Source organism: Alosa sapidissima, chromosome 19, assembly GCF_018492685.1.
Source record: "Alosa sapidissima isolate fAloSap1 chromosome 19, fAloSap1.pri, whole genome shotgun sequence".
NCBI lineage: Eukaryota > Metazoa > Chordata > Actinopteri > Clupeiformes > Clupeidae > Alosa > Alosa sapidissima.
Window position 1 is genome coordinate 19,307,990 of NC_055975.1, and position 19,020 is coordinate 19,327,009.

General features: G+C 43.9%; 1 protein-coding gene across 5 annotated transcripts in view; it reads left to right on the forward strand.

Moving 5' to 3' along the window:
• The window catches only part of actn1 (actinin, alpha 1), a 43,355-nt gene extending 26,341 nt beyond the window's left edge, over nucleotides 1–17,014 (forward strand). The window contains exons 6-22 of one of the 5 annotated variants that reach the window (XM_042071852.1): nucleotides 147–225; nucleotides 407–488; nucleotides 2,268–2,353; nucleotides 6,927–7,019; nucleotides 7,563–7,793; nucleotides 8,019–8,166; nucleotides 8,299–8,449; nucleotides 9,052–9,160; nucleotides 10,258–10,398; nucleotides 10,748–10,930; nucleotides 11,250–11,384; nucleotides 11,652–11,831; nucleotides 12,137–12,283; nucleotides 13,938–14,018; nucleotides 14,394–14,459; nucleotides 15,385–15,543; nucleotides 16,504–17,014. In XM_042071852.1, coding sequence (XP_041927786.1) covers nucleotides 147–225; nucleotides 407–488; nucleotides 2,268–2,353; nucleotides 6,927–7,019; nucleotides 7,563–7,793; nucleotides 8,019–8,166; nucleotides 8,299–8,449; nucleotides 9,052–9,160; nucleotides 10,258–10,398; nucleotides 10,748–10,930; nucleotides 11,250–11,384; nucleotides 11,652–11,831; nucleotides 12,137–12,283; nucleotides 13,938–14,018; nucleotides 14,394–14,459; nucleotides 15,385–15,543; nucleotides 16,504–16,662 — 2,230 coding nt within the window. In that variant the 3' untranslated portion in view covers nucleotides 16,663–17,014. Of the gene's footprint in view, nucleotides 1–146; nucleotides 226–406; nucleotides 489–2,267; nucleotides 2,354–3,184; nucleotides 3,271–6,926; nucleotides 7,020–7,562; nucleotides 7,794–8,018; nucleotides 8,167–8,298; nucleotides 8,450–9,051; nucleotides 9,161–10,257; nucleotides 10,399–10,747; nucleotides 10,931–11,249; nucleotides 11,385–11,651; nucleotides 11,832–12,136; nucleotides 12,284–13,937; nucleotides 14,019–14,393; nucleotides 14,460–15,384; nucleotides 15,544–16,503 lie in introns of all 5 variants that reach the window. The other 4 variants (XM_042071851.1, XM_042071850.1, XM_042071848.1 and 1 more) reach the window with 4 other exon arrangements.
• The last annotated feature ends 2,006 nt before the right edge of the window (nucleotides 17,015–19,020 follow it).

Sequence of the window (19,020 nt, forward strand, 5' to 3'; positions counted from 1 at the left end):
CAGCGAGAGAGAGAGAGAGAGAGGTAGAAAAAGAGGTCTTTGTTGTGAGATTATGTTCTCAGCTTGCAGTGTTTTTAGTTATTAATTGTATGGTGTGCTTCAGGGAGACTCACACCTTTTCCCTCGCTCTCTTTTTTCCCATATAGCTGGAAAGATGGATTGGGATTCTGCGCCCTCATTCACAGACATCGTCCAGAACTCATTGACTATGGAAAACTTCGCAAAGTGAGTGTCATAGGTTGCACACAGACATGCACGCACATACACACACACACACACACACACACACACACTGAAGCCTACACACACACACACATGAACACTAACATACACAACATAAATATGTGGATGCCATAGCAAAAACACATTCACACAGTCTCACTCTTTTGACATTTCTATCCCTTAGGATGACCCAATGACCAATCTGAACACAGCATTTGACGTAGCTGAGAAGTACCTGGACATTCCCAAAATGTTGGACGCAGAAGGTAAAATCTGTGTTTGTGTGTGTGTGTGTGTGTGTGTATGTGTGAGTTTAACATGAAAATAAATGTGTACAGTATGCTTATTTTCTTTACTCTCCAGCCTCCTTCACAAAAAAAAAACATTTGTTGGTCAAAAAGTCCGTGGCATTTTTCTGGAAAGTGCCAAAAATAAGTTTATTCCCCAGCCCAGGAAGCAGATTTGTCCTCAGCCACTCACTCAACCTGTAGCCGACTTACACAACTGCATCCTAAGTCTACAATAGCACACATCAATGTAGGACATCGACCCTACTGAAGTCCCAAACAGTGATCAGCATGTCTTTGTTAAAACCTGCCCTCACCCACCTCTGCTCTCACACCAACAACAGTCAATCCGACCCAGCTGCTCAAGCGTGTGTGAAGACTGCGATCAGCTGATTATCTGAGTAGCTTTTGGGTGTGCCGGCCTGGAACGAAAACCTGCTCTCATGCCGGGCCCTCACAGATAGGGTTACCAGACCCTGTGCTAAGAACCCACTGTAAGCCTCCACATTGGCAGGGAGAATGATAAACAATGTCTGGAGAACGAGGACATTGGGGTTGAGATGAGAGGGTGTGTGTTTTGGTTGGTCATGAAGTGCTTCTGTCTCCTGGTCTGGGGGGTGAGTGTGTGGTCAGTGTCGGGAGGTTTTGGCACAGCGGGGAGAGGAGGTCGTACCTAGCGCAGGTGTGTTTGCCTGTGGTGGTCGAGCATGTTAACAGAGTCTTTATTCCGCAGCCTTAAGCCTCCTTAGTCTCTTTCTATGCAGGATCTTTTTCAGGAGAAGGAATTGTGATAAACAGTCTGTCTTGACTGACATACAGACCGACAGACAGACATACAGACACACACACATGCACAGACATAAATCATGTCAGATGCACACACACCTCCCCACACACTCTGACACATACACATACAAGCACACACGTATCCATTTCTCACTTTTAAGTTCTGTTCTATGGCTCCCAGTGTGTCCCACTTTAACAGGGTTAGCTCATGGCTAAATATAGGCTTCTGAGGGCCTAACCAGGTGTGTGTGTGTGTGTATGAATTGATATCCATGTGGTGTGTGTGTGTGTGTGTGTGTGTGTGTGTGTGTGTGTGTGTGTGTGTGTGTGTATAAATGTGTATGTGTGTGTATATGTTTCACTGTAGGTGTGTGGGTGTTTCCCACTTTCTCTATCCCCACCCTTTGTATATGTGTGTGTGTGTGTGTGTGTGTGTGTGCACACATTACACACTAGGACAAAGGGAGAAAAGGGGAGACAGAAACACTGCCTTCTTGTAAATATTCTTTGACACAAATCTTTCCACAGACCATCTGCTTGTATTGAGGCAATGAGGGGAAACGGGTGAGCCACTGCAGTGGGCTTCAGTGACTTCAGTGTCCTAGACTGATTTTGACTTTTTTACAGTTCAGCATACATTTTGTACAGTGGATGCATTGTGTGCTTATGTCTGTGCATGTGTCATTTTAACTCATTCATTGAAACACATGATTGAAATTGTAATTATCATTTTGGTTTTAATGGCTAACTTCCTTTCCTGTCCAGAGTGAAGTAGGATATAAGCACAGTATTATCCTCTCACTTAATTTTTCATTGTTGGTCAACAAGCACTCTATGATGGATTGTGTTTGCACCCTCTAATGGTACTAGTCCATTTGCTCTGGGCTCTGGGATCGATAGTGTGACCTGTTTAACAAATACAACCCCCACCCCACTCCCCATTCCCTCCTCCAACCCCCCCTCTCTCTGCAGACATCGTTGGTACAGCCCGCCCTGACGAGAAGGCCATCATGACCTACGTCTCTAGCTTCTACCACGCCTTCTCTGGCGCCCAGAAGGTATCCCAGGATGCAACAAAACTCCTTCTCGACAGTCTCCCTCCCTCCCTCCTGACTCCTCCCCCTCACGTCCACTTCCTCCCTCCACTTCCTGGGTTTCCGTGGTTTCCACTTGTCCGTCAGTCCGTCTGTCTATTTGTCTCTTAACCACATGGTTCTTCTCTCTCTGCAGAGCTAAGCCCCGCCCACCCCTTGGCCTCACACCCTGCCTCTTACCGCATGGGCCGCGCCTTACTCCAAATGCATGCTGGGAAAATGAACACTGTCCTGAGCCGGCAGGCGACAGTGGGCACGCAAACGCAGCTCTGCTCTCCAGTACACACCAGTCTCTTGACTTTTTCCAAGAGTTGCCTATTTTTAAATCATCCAGCCCCCATTTTAAGATTAAGAGATTTCCTCAGGGTATTTTATATATATTTTTTCTATATATATACTGTGTATATATATATATACCTTTTTATACAATTTGCCAGTGAGTGTGTGCATGCGCACATGCTTGAGTGTGTCTGAGACTGGAAGCTGTCAAACCCATATGTCATCCTAATTTGACACACGCCTCTGCCACCCCCACCTCTGCCAGTAGGTTGGCACTTGGGTTCATGCCAACCCTGCGCCCCGAAGGCCGCGGAGAACGCTGCTGCCCACTGTTGTCTCCTGCCGCTGCTGTTTGTGCCTTGTGCTGACCTCTTGACCCCTTGTGTCTGCACACTTTTACTCTGCGCATTTTCTCTTTCTCTCTTTTCCTCTCTCTCTCTCTCTCTCTCCCTCTCCTCCCCTCCGACTCTCTCTTTCTCCTCTCTCTCTCTCTCCCTGTCTGTGGTTCCGGGGCAGATATCATTAGCACGTTGAGGCCAGATGAGAAAGCCGTCATGACTTATGTCTCGTGTTATTACCACGCCTTCTCGGGCAAGCAGAAGGTGAGCCGTCAACCTCCTCTCAACCAATCAGAACTCACCTGATGGGGCAAGCAGCCAATCAGCAAACACCTTTCCTTTTTCCATCCATGACAAGCATCAATCAAACACGACAGAACTGATATCATCAATACAGTCATCATCAAGCACTTGTTTACAGACCACTTACACATGAACCAACAGCTGTTCTTGCCATCACTCAAATTAAATACACTCTGCTCTGTCAGATAGCCAATCATTGTCACCTTATCACTGATTTCCATCATATTACCATGTTGTTAAAATGTTAATGATCAGTGTCTTAGTCACACACCCAATGCCACTCCTACAAAAACATACACACACACGCATGCACACACACATGCACGCACACACACATACACACATATGTATACTGCATATACCCACACACACGTACACATACATACATACGCACATACACACACATACACATACACACATATGTATACACACATACCTGTGTAAATGAAATATATACTCTACAGATGCCAGAAAAAGATTCATTCTTAAGGACATCTTATTGTTCTCCAGACAAACACGTTACTGTACTGACCCCATAGCCAACTGTATATTAGCGCAGAAACACATGTGAAATGTGAGTATATAATATGCAATAGAAGCAAACATGGGAATATTGCATAATTTCCACAAGCACAAGCATGCCGTTTAATATAAATGATACAGAGGATTGTGACCTAATACTAAGTTATAGGTTCACTACATTATTACGGCAAATAAGTGCAGCATAGTTCAGCTTACACTTTAACTGCACTGCAAAGGCTAACAGCCATATTACTTCCTTAATGTGCATTATTTTCTAACTGAACATTGTTTTGTTCATTATTTCCCATACAAAGTACACAACTGTGAGCACACACTGTACAAAGCATATGGCCGTGTTTATGACCGTCTCTGTGTTCTGTTTTTGTGAGTGTCAGTCATGTTTGTGATGTGTGTGTGTGTGTGTGTGTGTGTGTGTGTGTCTGTGTGTGTGGCCTCTCTAATGGAGTAATAGACCCCCCGAAGAGAGGCTAAAGCGGCTTCTGTTGGCACAGTGCGGCACCAGGCTGGCACAGACACCCATCATTGGGACTGAGGGAGGGAGCTTACATACGGCTACAAAACACTATCTCTCTTTCTCTCTCTCTCTTAGTCTGCCACTCTTCCTTTCCCTCATTCTCCTCTCTTCTCTCTTTTATCTCCGTCACTCTATCTCTCTGTCTCACACATCCCATCCTCCTCTCTCATTCTCTCTTTCTGTCCTATTGCTCTTTTTTCACTCTCTCTCTCTCTCTCTCTCTCTCTCTGCATGTGTTCTTGAGTCGAGTCAGCCCTCCCTGTGTTGTCAAGGTGTCGCAGTCTGCTGTTGCCATGTTTTGTCAGTATGTGGAGGGTGTGTGTGTGTGTGTGTGTGTGTATGTGTGTGTGTCTGTTTGTGTATGTGCATGGATATGTGTGTGTGTGTGTGTGTGTGTGTGTGTTTATGTGTGTTTGTGTGTCTTTATGTGTGTGTGTGTGTGTGTGTGTGTGTGTGTTATGTAAAATGTTATTGTGGCGTGTCAGCAGCATCCCACAGCGAGGCCATGGTGCGCCACCTGACAGGACTTTGGACAGAACCGGGGCAGGAGCAGAGCAGCCAAAAACCGAGCCGAGAGCAGCCAGAACATGACAGCACACAAAAGCTCCCCCGCCACCCGAGCCCATCTCGGGACAGTGGCGAACAGTCTAGAACAATCCGTAAAACTCTTCATACCGCTGACTCAGTCAGTCCCCTTGTGTAGTGGCAGCCCTTTTTAAGTCCCCCTCACACCCCCCGCGGAACATTTGATTTAAACATCACAACACGTGTATGCTAAACAACTCGTGTGAATGATGATGATGTTATGAAGGTGGTAGAGGAGACTGGAGGCCTGCACGTGTCCTCAGCCTTAGAGTGAGTGTTGATCCAGTCTCTAATCAGAATATGAGAGAAATATTTAGTAAAGGAGTACACACACACACATACACATATATTCATGCACACACACACAGACTCAGAGATGATGTTTTGTCACAGTTCCAGTAACTGTCCTGCTAGTTTATCACACGTCCAACTTGATTTACTCACTGTTTGGGAATGACTCATCTTTCTGTGTGTGTGTGTGTCTGTGTGTGTGTGTGTGTGTGTGTGTGTGTGTTAAGGTAAACTGACTGAGTGTGGATTACAAGGCACAGCTTGAAGTCGTCCTGTCTGACCTTATAAGGTCACTTGGCACTTCCTGAGCCGTTGTGTGTGTGTGTGTGTGTGTGTGTGTGTGTGTGTGTGTGTGTGTGTGTGTGTGTGTGTGTTTCTATGTCTGTGTGTGTGTGCCAAAGAGTGTGTGTGCTCATTTGTTTCTGTGAAGGAGGGAAGGTCATAAATTCCGCCATGCTTTTCCTGATCCTCAGCATAAGAATTTGGAATCTTCCATCTTTCCCCTGCTGTGATGGAATGCACTCAAGACACATTTCTGATTCACTGTTCAACGCTCAGTTGCTTACGTGGACACACACACACACACACACACACACACGCCAACAAATTTTGCATGGCAGCTGTGAGCTCCTTTCATTCCTTTGTCAGACTTTTGCTTTTTATCTGTTTCTGTGTTTCTATTGTGCAACAGAATCACTCAGAACTCGGGGACTCTATCAGATCATAGAAGCCAGATAAACTGACTTAACCTTTTGAGCATATTTGATAGCTTGATTTACTTTACAGCCCGCTGTGAGGGAATGTGTGTGTGTGTGTGTGTGTGTGTGTGTACTGTTGTGTTGCCCTCTTCCCCTTCACGCTATGTTAGTTTGGCATACGCTCAGGAGAGAGAAACAAGAGGAAGGCGTTATTTTGAAAGAGTAATTCATCTTCCTCCTGTCTTTCACCACACTACAGGGTTTTTGTATGGAGGAGAGCAAAGTCAGCATATACTAGGAAGAAAGGTCACCCTCACCACAATAACAGCACAAACAGATGTTCACACAAACAAATACACACACACATACACACAGGTTTGTATAGTCACATGACAACATATTTTGATCTACAAAAATGCCATTATGTAGTCCAGATGGTTAATTCCAGAATGTTGGAAAAGTTGTGATTTGGTTTCTGTTTATCATGAACTAGATGCAGCATGAATGGGAGTCCTTTATCATGGAAGCCACCAACACCTGAAGAATTCTGAACAGTATATAGCAGGACAAATTCAAATGACCCTTTCACTAATGCAGCCTATAAATAGATTAAGGTAGACATAGGAAAGTGTATGGAGACAGGAAGCAGTTAACAGTGAGATGAAAGGTCTTTCCTGCCCTGATTCCTGCTGTCTGCGTGTGTGTGTGTGTTTCCCTCAGCTCAGTGAAAAGTACAGCAGGAAGATTCAGGATGTCCTGTATAACACAACCTCAGTTGCCCTGTAGGTCAGGAAGGCTCACTAGTTTACCAGAGAGAATTCTGGACCTTCCATAGTGACTAACTTTATCAGCAAAATATGAGATTTATAACATGAATTGATGTTACAGTAAGGATTATAAGGAATGTGCAAGTTAGCAACTAAAGAGACACACATACCACCACTATGCTGTTTTATTCTCACGCCTTGTATGTGTTCACATTTTAGGCGGAGACGGCGGCCAACCGCATTTGCAAAGTGCTGGCTGTCAATCAGGAGAATGAGCAGCTGATGGAGGACTACGAAAAGCTTGCCAGCGATGTGAGCTGACAGACACTCAAAAACACACGCACACACACAATTGTCAGCCCTCCTCTTTCTCCCACCTCCGTATATCCCTCACACACTGTTCCCTCTATGTATCCCACAAACCTCAGTGTTTTCACCCGAGGGCTGACACACTGCTGAGTGTAGGAATCCCGATAGGTCATACACACACCCACACACACACACACACTTGCTGACATATGCCGCGACCTCACACTGTAGTAGTAGACCCACACATAATGGATTTGCACACAGAGCATATTGCTACAGACATCCTCACTTAGCACACTAGTGCGATATAAGTGATAGTGTGGTACACTGTGCATCATAATCTTGAAGGTAAACTGACCCTCGGTCTCTCTGTCCTCCTCCTCACCACCATGTCTGTCCTGCATCACTCGTCTTTCCCTTCACCCCTGTCTGTCTCCTCCACTTTGCATCATCCCTCCATCCATGCATCCTGCATGCTCTCTCTCTCCTCCTCCTCCTCCTCCTCCTCTTCTACTCTCTCTCTCTGTCTATCTCTCCATCCATCAGCTGCTGGAGTGGATCCGCCGCACCATCCCGTGGCTGGAGAACCGGGCGCCGGAGAACACCATGCAGGCCATGCAGCAGAAGCTGGAGGACTTCCGCGACTACCGGCGCCTGCACAAGCCGCCCAAGGTGCAGGAGAAGTGCCAGCTGGAGATCAACTTCAACACGCTGCAGACCAAGCTGCGCCTCAGCAACCGGCCCGCTTTCATGCCCTCCGAGGGCAAGATGGTGTCGGTGAGTGGGACTGCGCTACCCATAATGCATTGTTTGTTTTTACATTAAAGATTTCATCGGTGTGTTTGAAATATGTGTCTTGACATAGTTTCTGTCTGTGCATACATGTGTGATGTGTGATGTGTGTGTGTGTGTGTGTGTGTGTGTGTGTGTATGACTCTTCTATGTGTATCTGTTTGCTTTGTGTGTGTGTGTGTGTGTGTGTGTGTGTGTGTGTGTGTCCAGGACATTGCCAATGCATGGGGATCCCTGGAGGGTGCTGAGAAGGGCTATGAGGAGTGGCTGCTGAATGAGATCCGCAGGCTGGAGAGACTCGACCACCTCGCTGAGAAGTTCCGCCAGAAAGCCGCCATCCACGAGGCCTGGACCGATGGTAAGGAACAGCCTGCATTTTTACATGTCTATTTTTGTCTCAGGAGCACATACTGTATAATGGCCAGAAAAAACAGGAACTGCTGAGAAGTGATGTAGTGGCTTCTGTCTAATCCTCTGTCTCCCCCTGCAGGCAAGGAGGAGATGCTGCAGCATCGGGACTATGAGACAGCCACGCTCTCGGAGATCAAGGCCCTGCTGAAGAAGCACGAAGCGTTCGAGAGCGACCTGGCCGCACATCAGGACCGCGTGGAGCAGATCGCAGCCATCGCCCAGGAGCTCAAGTAAGCTGCCAGCCTCAGCTGCATTCCCATAGTGTCCAGCTAGCCTACCTCAGAGCCAATATACATGTATGACAACCAACCTAAACATCTATGTAGGGTTAGATGTAAAGATGCTACAATATCTTATTTGTGAAATGACTATTTTCTTAAAAATAAATCAGGACTAGGGGAACATTTCACACAGGCGCTTAACATGTTGTTAGTTATATGATAGTATTCTACAATATTGCCTTGCAACTATAATAAGAGAGTTGCTTGGTGAATCTAGGTTTTAATTGCTCCAGTTTTGTAGTTCTGCTTTTGGTTATACCTAGGACACAAATCTTGAGGTCCTAATATGGGCCTGAATATATGCCCATTGCAGTCCATTAGCCATGACTAAATGCCCAGTGTATTACTTGAAGTGGTCAAGTGTGTGTCAGAGCTTCTTTGGGCTGACTCGTCATGACTGACTGTGGAACAGAAATAGAATCACTGAATCAAAGGAATTGAATCTGTTGAGAAACAAGGAACATTTATGGTAAACATTCACAATGCGGTGGAAACTCTGTGTGTGTGTGTGTGACTGAGAGTTCTGTCTTTTTTGTGTGGGTCTGTTACAGTGAGTTAGACTACTACGACTCTCCAAGTGTGAACGCACGCTGCCAAAGGATCTGTGATCAGTGGGACGCTCTTGGAGCACTGACCCAGAAACGTAGTGAAGCTCTACAGGTAGCGCACTCACAAACACACACACACACACACACACACACACACACACACACACACACACACACACATACACATTTGTGTATGAGTAATGATAATATTAATAATTTAATTTTATGGCGCTTTTCTAGACACTCAAAGACACGATAGATTACTCATTACACATAAATACATATATTACATAGAAGACAGGGCTCCAGACTTTTTGCACTGGTGCGCCTAACTTTTTTTTCTTAGGAGCACCAGCACAAAAGTTAGGTGCACCCAAATTTTCAACCACATCGCATTTAACACCGCAGCAGGTTCACTTTTTTTCCCTTAATTACTCTCCTATATAGGTTGTCCTATGACTTATGATTTACAATTCTACAAGAAAAGTAACTTAATGAAGTGTTGGTGCTTTAAGTGCTTCACTGAGCTGAAATTTAAACTTAAAACATCTCAAGATGAATGAAATAAAAATAACAGTGAGTAAATTAACAGTGGACGTCATTTTCACACACGCATTTTCAAATTTACACACAGACACTGGGCCACGGCCAATCAGAGGGGAGGTCCCGCCCTTCACTATCTGTTATTTGTTTAAACCACGATATTGGCCAAATATGTGTCTGTTATTGAACCAAAGGTAGAGTTTCAATGCGGACACTTTTTCCTCTCTCGAATAGCTGGTCGCACCAGTGCGACCTCCGATTTTGTTTAGTCGCACTTTTGAAAAATTAGGTCGCATATGCGACCAAATTGGTCGCACTCTGGAGCCCTGGAAGAAAAAACACACACACACACATATTACACATAAATACATATATTACATAGAAGAATACACATAAGACACACAGACAAGGAAAAGAAAATTACATGAAAACTAGAGCAGTGGTCTGACTAGGGTTCAGTTACCTGTTACACTCTCTGCGCGCACACACACACACACAAACACACCCACACAAACACACGCACACGCAGGCACACACACACATTTTCATCCATTCATGCATGCATCTGCACACACATTTTCATCCATTCATGCATGCATCTGCACATACACAGAGACACATACAGTACAGTACTCACCTGTGACATGTTTGTGTGTTGTGCTCCAGCGGACTGAGAAACTGCTGGAGACCATTGATCAGTTGTATCTCGAGTTTGCCAAACGTGCCGCCCCCTTCAACAACTGGATGGAGGGAGCTATGGAGGACTTGCAGGACACCTTCATTGTGCATACCATCGAGGAGATACAGGTGTGTGTGTGTGTGTGTGTGTGTGTGTGTGTGACAGTAGTCTGTGTGAGTGTGTGTGTGTGTGTGTGTGGTGTATGAGAGAGAGTTGCCCATGTGTGTCTGTGTGTGCTTGCAAGGGCTATTTGTGTGCAATTTTGTTGTTTTGCATAGTGATTACCATTTAGAATGTTTGCTGGACCTGAAATACCCTTAACATAGGTGTGTCCGACACCTATAGCTGTGTCCTACACCTATAGCTGTATCCTATATTGTCTTTACTTTGTGTCAATATGATGTGCATTATTAGTGTGTATTTGTGTGTCCACGTGTGTGTTTTTCTCATGGCTTGTGTTGGCGTGTGTGTTTGTAGGGCTTAAGCACAGCTCATGAGCAGTTTAAGGCGACCCTCCCTGAGGCGGACAAGGAGAGACAGGCCATCCTGGGCATCCACAATGAGATTGCTAAGATTGTGCAGACCTACCACGTCAACATGGCCGGCACCAACCCTTACACCACCATTAACCCTCAGGAGATCAACACCAAGTGGGACAAGGTCAGTGCCGACCAGTCACCCACACACAGAAGAGGCGCTCAAGCCATGCCTGACTGTTTCTTCTGTCTTTGGTGAAATTAAGACAGCTTCTAACACATGCTAGTTTTTATAAAACATTATACAACTTTATATGTTGTTCAACTTTTGACACAACTTTTGAGTTGTAAGTTGTGTCAAAAGTTGACACAACATATAAGTCAAGAGTTTTTCCCTCTTCCCCTTCCAGCCTCACTCTTTATATATTTACTCTTTTATATTTACTTTAATAATAACTCTTTATAACTCTTAATGTCTCTCTCTGTCTGTCTGTCCCCCCCAGGTCAGGCAGCTGGTCCCTCAGAGAGACCAGGCCCTGATTGAGGAGCACGCCCGCCAACAGAATAACGAGCGACTCAGACGGCAGTTTGCCAACCAGGCTAACGTCATCGGACCCTGGATCCAGACCAAGATGGAGGTCCGTTTTCTGTTCGAAAGTCATCTATTCATTCCTATATGTGTTTGTTGCGGTCCTCTGCTCATAATCACTGACACTTACAATATTTTAGCACCTTTCTTTCAAAGCCTACTCAGCTCCTAGAATACCCCACAAAATTGCCTGTATATTGTATAGTGGAAATTGTACTGGACGTTACTACTATACAAATAAGTGTAGGTGCATTGTATCATGGTGTATGATTTCTGTCAACAATCATGTGTGTGTGTGTATGTGTTTGTATTGCAGGAGATTGGCCGTATCTCCATTGAGATGCATGGCACCCTGGAGGATCAGCTGAACCACCTGCGTCAGTATGAGAAGAGCATCGTCAACTACAAGCCAAAGATTGACCAGCTGGAGGGAGACCACCAGCTCATTCAGGAAGCCCTCATCTTCGACAACAAACACACCAACTACACCATGGAGGTAGCTGTTTATACACACACACACACACACACACACACACACACACACAAATACACTCACACACATGAAAAGATGCTGAAAGCACATATCACTAAAGAAGCTATTCTGCTACTGACACACATATATTATGCATATTGACATAGAAATGAAACCCACACCAACACTCTGATACCAACATACTTGTGTGCTCATTATTGCATATGAGAACACACACCACTGTTGAAACCGAACAATTAACTGTTGCTAATCTATGCTTCTCCCGTTGCCTGTCTCTCTCTCTCTCTCTCTGTCTCTCTGTCTGCCAGCACATCCGTGTGGGCTGGGAGCAGCTTCTCACCACCATCGCACGCACCATCAATGAGATCGAGAACCAGATCCTCACCAGAGATGCCAAAGGCATAAGCCAGGAACAGCTAAGCGAGTTCAGAGCCTCCTTCAACCACTTTGATAGGGTAAGAGACAGACACACAGACCATGAAAAAAAGCAATACAAAGAAGACTCAGAGCAAGATAGAAATATAGATAGAGAAGAGCTGATGGATGTGATGCAAAAAGTGTTCCCCATGTATGCATGAGAGTTTGTTAGTTTGTTTTGTCTAGTGTTTGCTCAGAGTGCAGATGTTGAGGTATTTGCTGCCCATCCACACAGTCACATTGCAGGTTCTGAGGTGAGAGAATGAGTGTGGGTTTTAAGACGAATAGTGTTTGGTCCAAAACATAGACATTGTGTATGTTCAGTCAGACACACTGCATTATTTAGTGCATGGTCTGCCTGTGCTGCGTTGTTAGAATGACTGAAAAAGACAAAGTACGGTGTCTCGGGGACAGCCCTCAATCAATCATCTCAGTCATCATCAGTACAGACACATACATGTGCACAGACACACACACACACAGGCTATTGAAAATTTTACTTCATCCTAAAAGAATACTGCTGCGCTTTAGAGGAGGGAATACCATATGACATTCTCTCTTTCCTTTCTCTCTCTCTCCCTCTCTCTCTCTCTACCTCACACACACACACACACACACACACACACTCATTGTTTACAGAACAGAGGGGGCTTAAGAGAAGGATGAAGCACATTACCAGTTATGGGCGGCTGACTCCTTATTTAGCATCACATGCTCCAGTAGGTGCACACAGAGCCCATCCAGGCTGCGGAGCAACTCTCCATTACCTCATGCATTTTTTCCACCATGAGCCAATGCTGGTGATGGGGTCTAATCAATAGATACCACTCATTGTTAGGCCTCGTGGACTATTCAGAAAACAACTGACTCAGCTGGGTCATATATAAACATTTGCTTTCTCTAAACATCATTAGATAATTATGCTTTTAATTTTACCCTGGCAGAGTTGAGAAAGTTTCAGTTAAAGGGGGTAGTGTAGGCAATAGCTAAAAAAATTTTCTTCAAATGCATATGTCATGTGTGTGATGATGAGTTGTAAATACACCTGTGTAGTTGTAGAAACAGACAGATAGATAGAGTGAGAGAAAGAGAGAGAGGTGTATCCAGTTGTTTATTTTCCTTGCAAAAGAGAATTAGCTAAAGTGCAGTTGTGCTGGTCATGATGCTAGTAATCACCACTGGCCTACCCACACACATGAGGCTGTATAGAGCTGCCTGTCACGCCTGCAATCTAATGCCTTGGAATGCCGTGGCCATAGCAGCCCATACACACACACACACACACACACACACACACACACACACACACACACACACACACACACACACACACACACACACACACACACACATACGGACACACATGCGGACACACATGCACACACACGCACGTACACACACGCCCCCAGTAGCACTCGCAGAAGGTTCCTAACGTTTGCGTGTTATGCACTCTAATGTGTGTTTCTGTGTCTCTCTGTCTTTGGTGCATGCCCACCCCCAACCCCCATACCCCCCCCCCTCTCCACCCCCACCCCCTCTCCCTGTCACCCCCACCCCTCCGCATGCCCCACACCCTCACTCAACCTCACCACCCCCTACCCCTCCACTCCCCTGTGATTGTGTGTGCGTGTGTATGTGTGCTGCATGCCGGTGCCCGCCACCTGATGCCTGGCACTGCCCGCTGCACCCTAGGATCACTCGGGCACTCTTGGGGCTGAGGAGTTCAAGGCCTGCCTGATCAGCCTCGGCTTCGATATCGCCAACGACCCACAGGTACCTGTCAAACCCCCCTTTATTGCCCAACCTGGCATTAACCTGATTTTTTTTTCTTCTTTGTGTTTTTCTTTTTTTTGTTTGTCTTTTTTTTCTGTCCTCCTTCCCACTTGCCCTTTTCTCTGGTTCAATTTCCTGGTTACCTTCTCATCTTCTCTTTTTCGGATCACCTCACTTTTTTTCCATCCCTTTGTGGGATATGTTTATTCTGCCCTCCTCTGTTGTGCTCTGCCCCCTTCTACTCGATTCTTTCCTTCTCTCTTCTCTTCTCTCTTCCTCTGTCCTTTGGTCTCTCTTCTCTTGCTTTCTCTTCTATCCTTCTCTTGTATCCCACTTTTTCCCCTGGTTGTGTTGGTCCCTCATGGGCTCCTGTAGAAGAAAACAGGATTCATGGATATGGATGACTTCAAAAAATGCCTCATCTCTCTGGGTTACAATATGGTAAAACCACACCATTCTGACATACACATCCTCTGTATAACATTACACATGTAACAGAAACTTGTGCTCCTTTGTTTTTCCTTGATTTGTAACAATTAATTATTACTTATTACCAAGCATGGTTTTCATTAAGCTATGGTCGCAATGCATCGTAATGTTCTAGAATGATGCAAAAGTGGATGTAGGGAATGATGGGGTCAAACACTATACATGAGTCCCCTCTAGAGGTCACTTTGGAAAGACAAAGGCATCCATTTATATTGAACCTTCCACATGAAATATATTTGAGGTACTATTATGTTATGTGTTATGATTTATGTTAAACCTTTGAAGATCCTTTTTTTGAAGATGTTAAACCTTTGAAAAAAAATTACACCCCGCCCCAAATATTGAATTATGCTCAAAATGCCATGCCATTATGCTCAAAATATATATTTTATATAGAGTGAAGAAAAGAGCAGACATGAGTACAGTGAGATGAGAATGGAAAACATGAGACAGAGGAGAGGTCATGAGATAATTAGAGTATTTCACAAGAATCATATTTATTTCCTTGCACCTTATCCTTATTTCCTTGCACCTGCAAAACAGGAGGCATGTGAAAGGTGTGAACTAGATGATGGTTTGTCATTTATTGAAGGCAATCCAACTGAAATGTCAGATGAACCCTCATGCACGAAGGTTCCAATTATTAAAAACAGCCCCAATAAGATAAATGGGGATTCTATAACAATTATGGTTGTGGAATGCCATAATGCCATAAAACAGAATAACACGAAAAGAGGAAGAACAGCCACCCCCCCCCCCCCCCGGCCTTACTACGATTACACTGATGACTGGCCCCATTGTCAGCCTATTTGGACACATTGCTATGTAAAAACATCTACATCTGGGTTTGTTAATTCCTCTCTGTTGTTGTCCCTAGGGAGAGGCAGAGTTTGCCCGCATCATGAGCATCGTGGACCCCAACAGGTTGGGAGTGGTCACTTTCCAGGCCTTCATCGACTTCATGTCCCGTGAGACCGCTGACACAGACACTGCCGACCAGGTCATGGCCTCCTTCAAAGTACTGGCCGGGGACAAGGTGAGGATTATTGAGAGAGAGAAATAGAGTGAATTAGTTGATTGGTCTTAATGAAGAAGACAATATGGAAGGTCTCAAGAAGTATTGAAATGTATGCAACATAATGTATGGTCCAGTCAAACTATTTATGAATTGGACTGATTCCATGAGTGGCAAATTTCCGGGACATCACATGTCACATTTGACAGTTATTGAGAGAGAAAATGGAGTAAATACATTAGGGTGAATGTTCAGATTACCGGTAGTATGTAAAGTGAGGACAAGCAAGTATACAAATGATTGTGCCCATATCCCTCACTCAACCTGGCTGCAGAGGGACATTTTCTGCTGCTAGGAAACAGTGGATGCCAAGACTATTGTTTGAAACTATTTCTTGGGGCAGAGGATGAACGGATGAACAAAAATCTAAACAAATTATAAAGCAATTTGATGTCTTTACATTTGATTAGTTGTAAGTGGAACAGTTGTTTAAAAGCAAAATCGCACTTGTGATCATGACGTTGGTAAAGGATATACCCACAGCAGTGGTTTGGCCGTAGGCCTCCGGTGACATGCCTTTGGTCGAACCACAGTCATGGGTATATCCTTTACCAATCCCACTCTCACTTGTGCCATATTGCTCAAGCATGCTATAGTGCTAAACCTTTATTTTTGTCGTTAATTCAGGAATCAATTATTGTCGAGCAATCCTTATACTTTTTCTTGTCCATGTACCTTTGATGTGCTCACATACTATGGTTCTAATTTGGAAAAAATGGAAAAAATATTTTTTGTTAAAAAGGGTTCAATTATTGCTGAAAATAAGACAGACACCACTCTTATAATGATGATTGTAAACTCTAACTCTGTGCTATGCCCCCCCCCCCCCCATCTTCTGTCTTCTCTGCTCTGTCCTCTGTCTCTGCTCTTCTATTCTCCCCACCTCTCCACCCCTTCCTCTTCCTCTCTACCCTCATCCAGAACTACATCCTGGCGGACGAGCTTCGCCGTGAGCTGCCCCCTGACCAGGCCGAGTACTGCATTGCCCGCATGGCGCCCTACACTGGCCCCGATGCTGTGCCTGGTGCACTCGACTACATGTCCTTCTCCACCGCCCTCTACGGAGAGAGTGACCTTTGAACCCCACCAGAGAGAGAGAGAGACTCTCTTGCCTTGCCTGCTCCGCCCTTTCCACCCCGCCCATTTGCAATGCGCATTTTTTTGTACGTTCTTTTCCTCCCTTCATCCATTCCTCCTCTCCTTTCTCCTTCCTCTTGCCCATTGTCCTCTATTTGTTTGTCTTAACATCCATCCCTGACCCCATTCCCCGTCCAACCGTCTCGGTCTGTCTCTGTTGTATTTGCTTATCCTCATGCAATGCAGCAACTCCCGACGTTTACAATGAGGGAGACAGAATATTGTTTTTTTTTTGTTTTGTTTTGTTTTTCCTTCTGTTTTTATTTTCTTGTTGTTTTGTTTTTTTTTCTTCATAAAAATGAATAAAGTTAACATATTTTATTATACAGAACAAAAAAGGTATTTTTCTTCACCTGATTAAAAAAATGAAAAAAGAAACAAAAAGTCAAAATAAAGAAAAAAAAGGCAAGAATTGTCTCTTATTTTCTACACTTCAATTGTTCTCAAGTCTCCTTTCAGCATTTTCAGCAGTGATAGACATGTAAACTCAAGTCAAGTGAAAGCTATATGCCATATCTCTCATATGCTCCATTTTGGCTCTAAATTGGTAAAAACTTGTGTCATGATATTTGGACCACCAATCTTAAAAAAAGCCAATAAACTGGGGAAATAGCAAGTTTGTATCATTATACCTCACAGAACATAATGACCAATATTACTATTATAGGGAGGGAGGCAATATATTTATTTTTTCACAGGGCTCTATTGTATCCTCATTTTTGTTAAGTGTCCTCTGATGTTAGCTTTGAAGTATGGTCAACTGGCCAATTAGCCTTGGCTAAGCCAGATACAGACAACTGTTTAGTCAGAATAAACCCAAAACAAGGTTATCAATATTGTTTTTCCTAAATCCCAAAATAGGCTAGCCTGGCCACACCCACCTACATCTCCTTTCAGGGAGATACTAGTCAGGAGGAGGTACATCCAAGATGAACTGCGGCTGACTGTGGCTGACTTCATACGACAACTTCAAATGCATGCGGGGAGGAGCTAGAACAAATGACAGCTTGTCCTGAACAGATCAACTGCAGTCTACCTGACGTGACTGGTGGGAGACATCGCTGGAGATATTGCGGAATTTTGTGTGCAATAATTACAGTTTAACTTTCATTCTTTTTTTTTGTTGTTACTTTATTGTAGTCTTAGTGTCAAGTTCAAAAAAAGCATTACATTCTTTATCATACTACATTTCTTTCTGTATTAAAAAAACAAGGGGGAACACATCACTTTACAGAAACAAAACAAAAGAGAAATATATTTATATAAAGACACAGGAAGACAGAAAGTATGTGTGTGTGAATATCCATCTACAGTATGCACCTATTATAAAGTTTAATTATTCTTCTAACTATATGCTCTGGATACAGTTTATTCCATTTTTCTATTTGAAGAAAGAACTTTCATTCTTAATCTTTATGAGCATGATGACTGACGAAATAAATTGCTATCATGCAGTTTACCATTGTTGTCATACAGTTAACAGGCCTGCATTGTAGCACATAGGCCTACATAAAGTGTTCATCTGTGCCATCTATTTAACCAACAGCATAGAATAACAGAATATCAAAACGTTTTCTGTAGGCTAGCCTACCATTGTTGCAGAAATCACATATAAGAAGGTAGCCTATCCATTCCATTTTCTTACCAGGGATTAGAAACGGTTCAAAGAATGAAAAACTGAAATGAACACAGTTTTTTGGATGAACGTAACCAAAAACGGGAACAAAATCAATTTCACTTGTTCTGTTAAACTAGTTAAAACATTTTCAATTTTAGATAACCTGTTAATAACGATATTTATTGTTCTGGTTAACCTTGTTTAAATATTATTCAAAAGTCTTTTTTTACACATTTTTGCTCATTCTAACATAAGGAAGCAGAATGAGAAACCTTTCATAATTGTCATGGGAAGATTCCTTACAAACTGCCCTATCACGTCTTTGTAATGACGTCATGGGGGTGGGTTTCAGCTTGTGCAGTCTATGTGGAAAGACAACTGCAAAAACTGAATGTAGGCTCTTTTAAGGTCATGTGACATGGTGTCACGATGGTATCACATCAAGTCAGATCTGCGCAGATCTGTATCAAGTCAAATGACTAGTAGCACCATAATTCACTAACATTTCCATCAGACCCAAAAAAGACTGGCCAATCAGTGATGAGAAGGGATGACATCTTCAAAATCAAAAGTGGCTGTGTTAAATGGTATTAGCAACACCTGCAAACATCAATATGTAAATTTATTTACAGCAAAGGTATGTAGGCCTTCCTGTCTGCTGATGCTGTTTATTATTAGTTTAT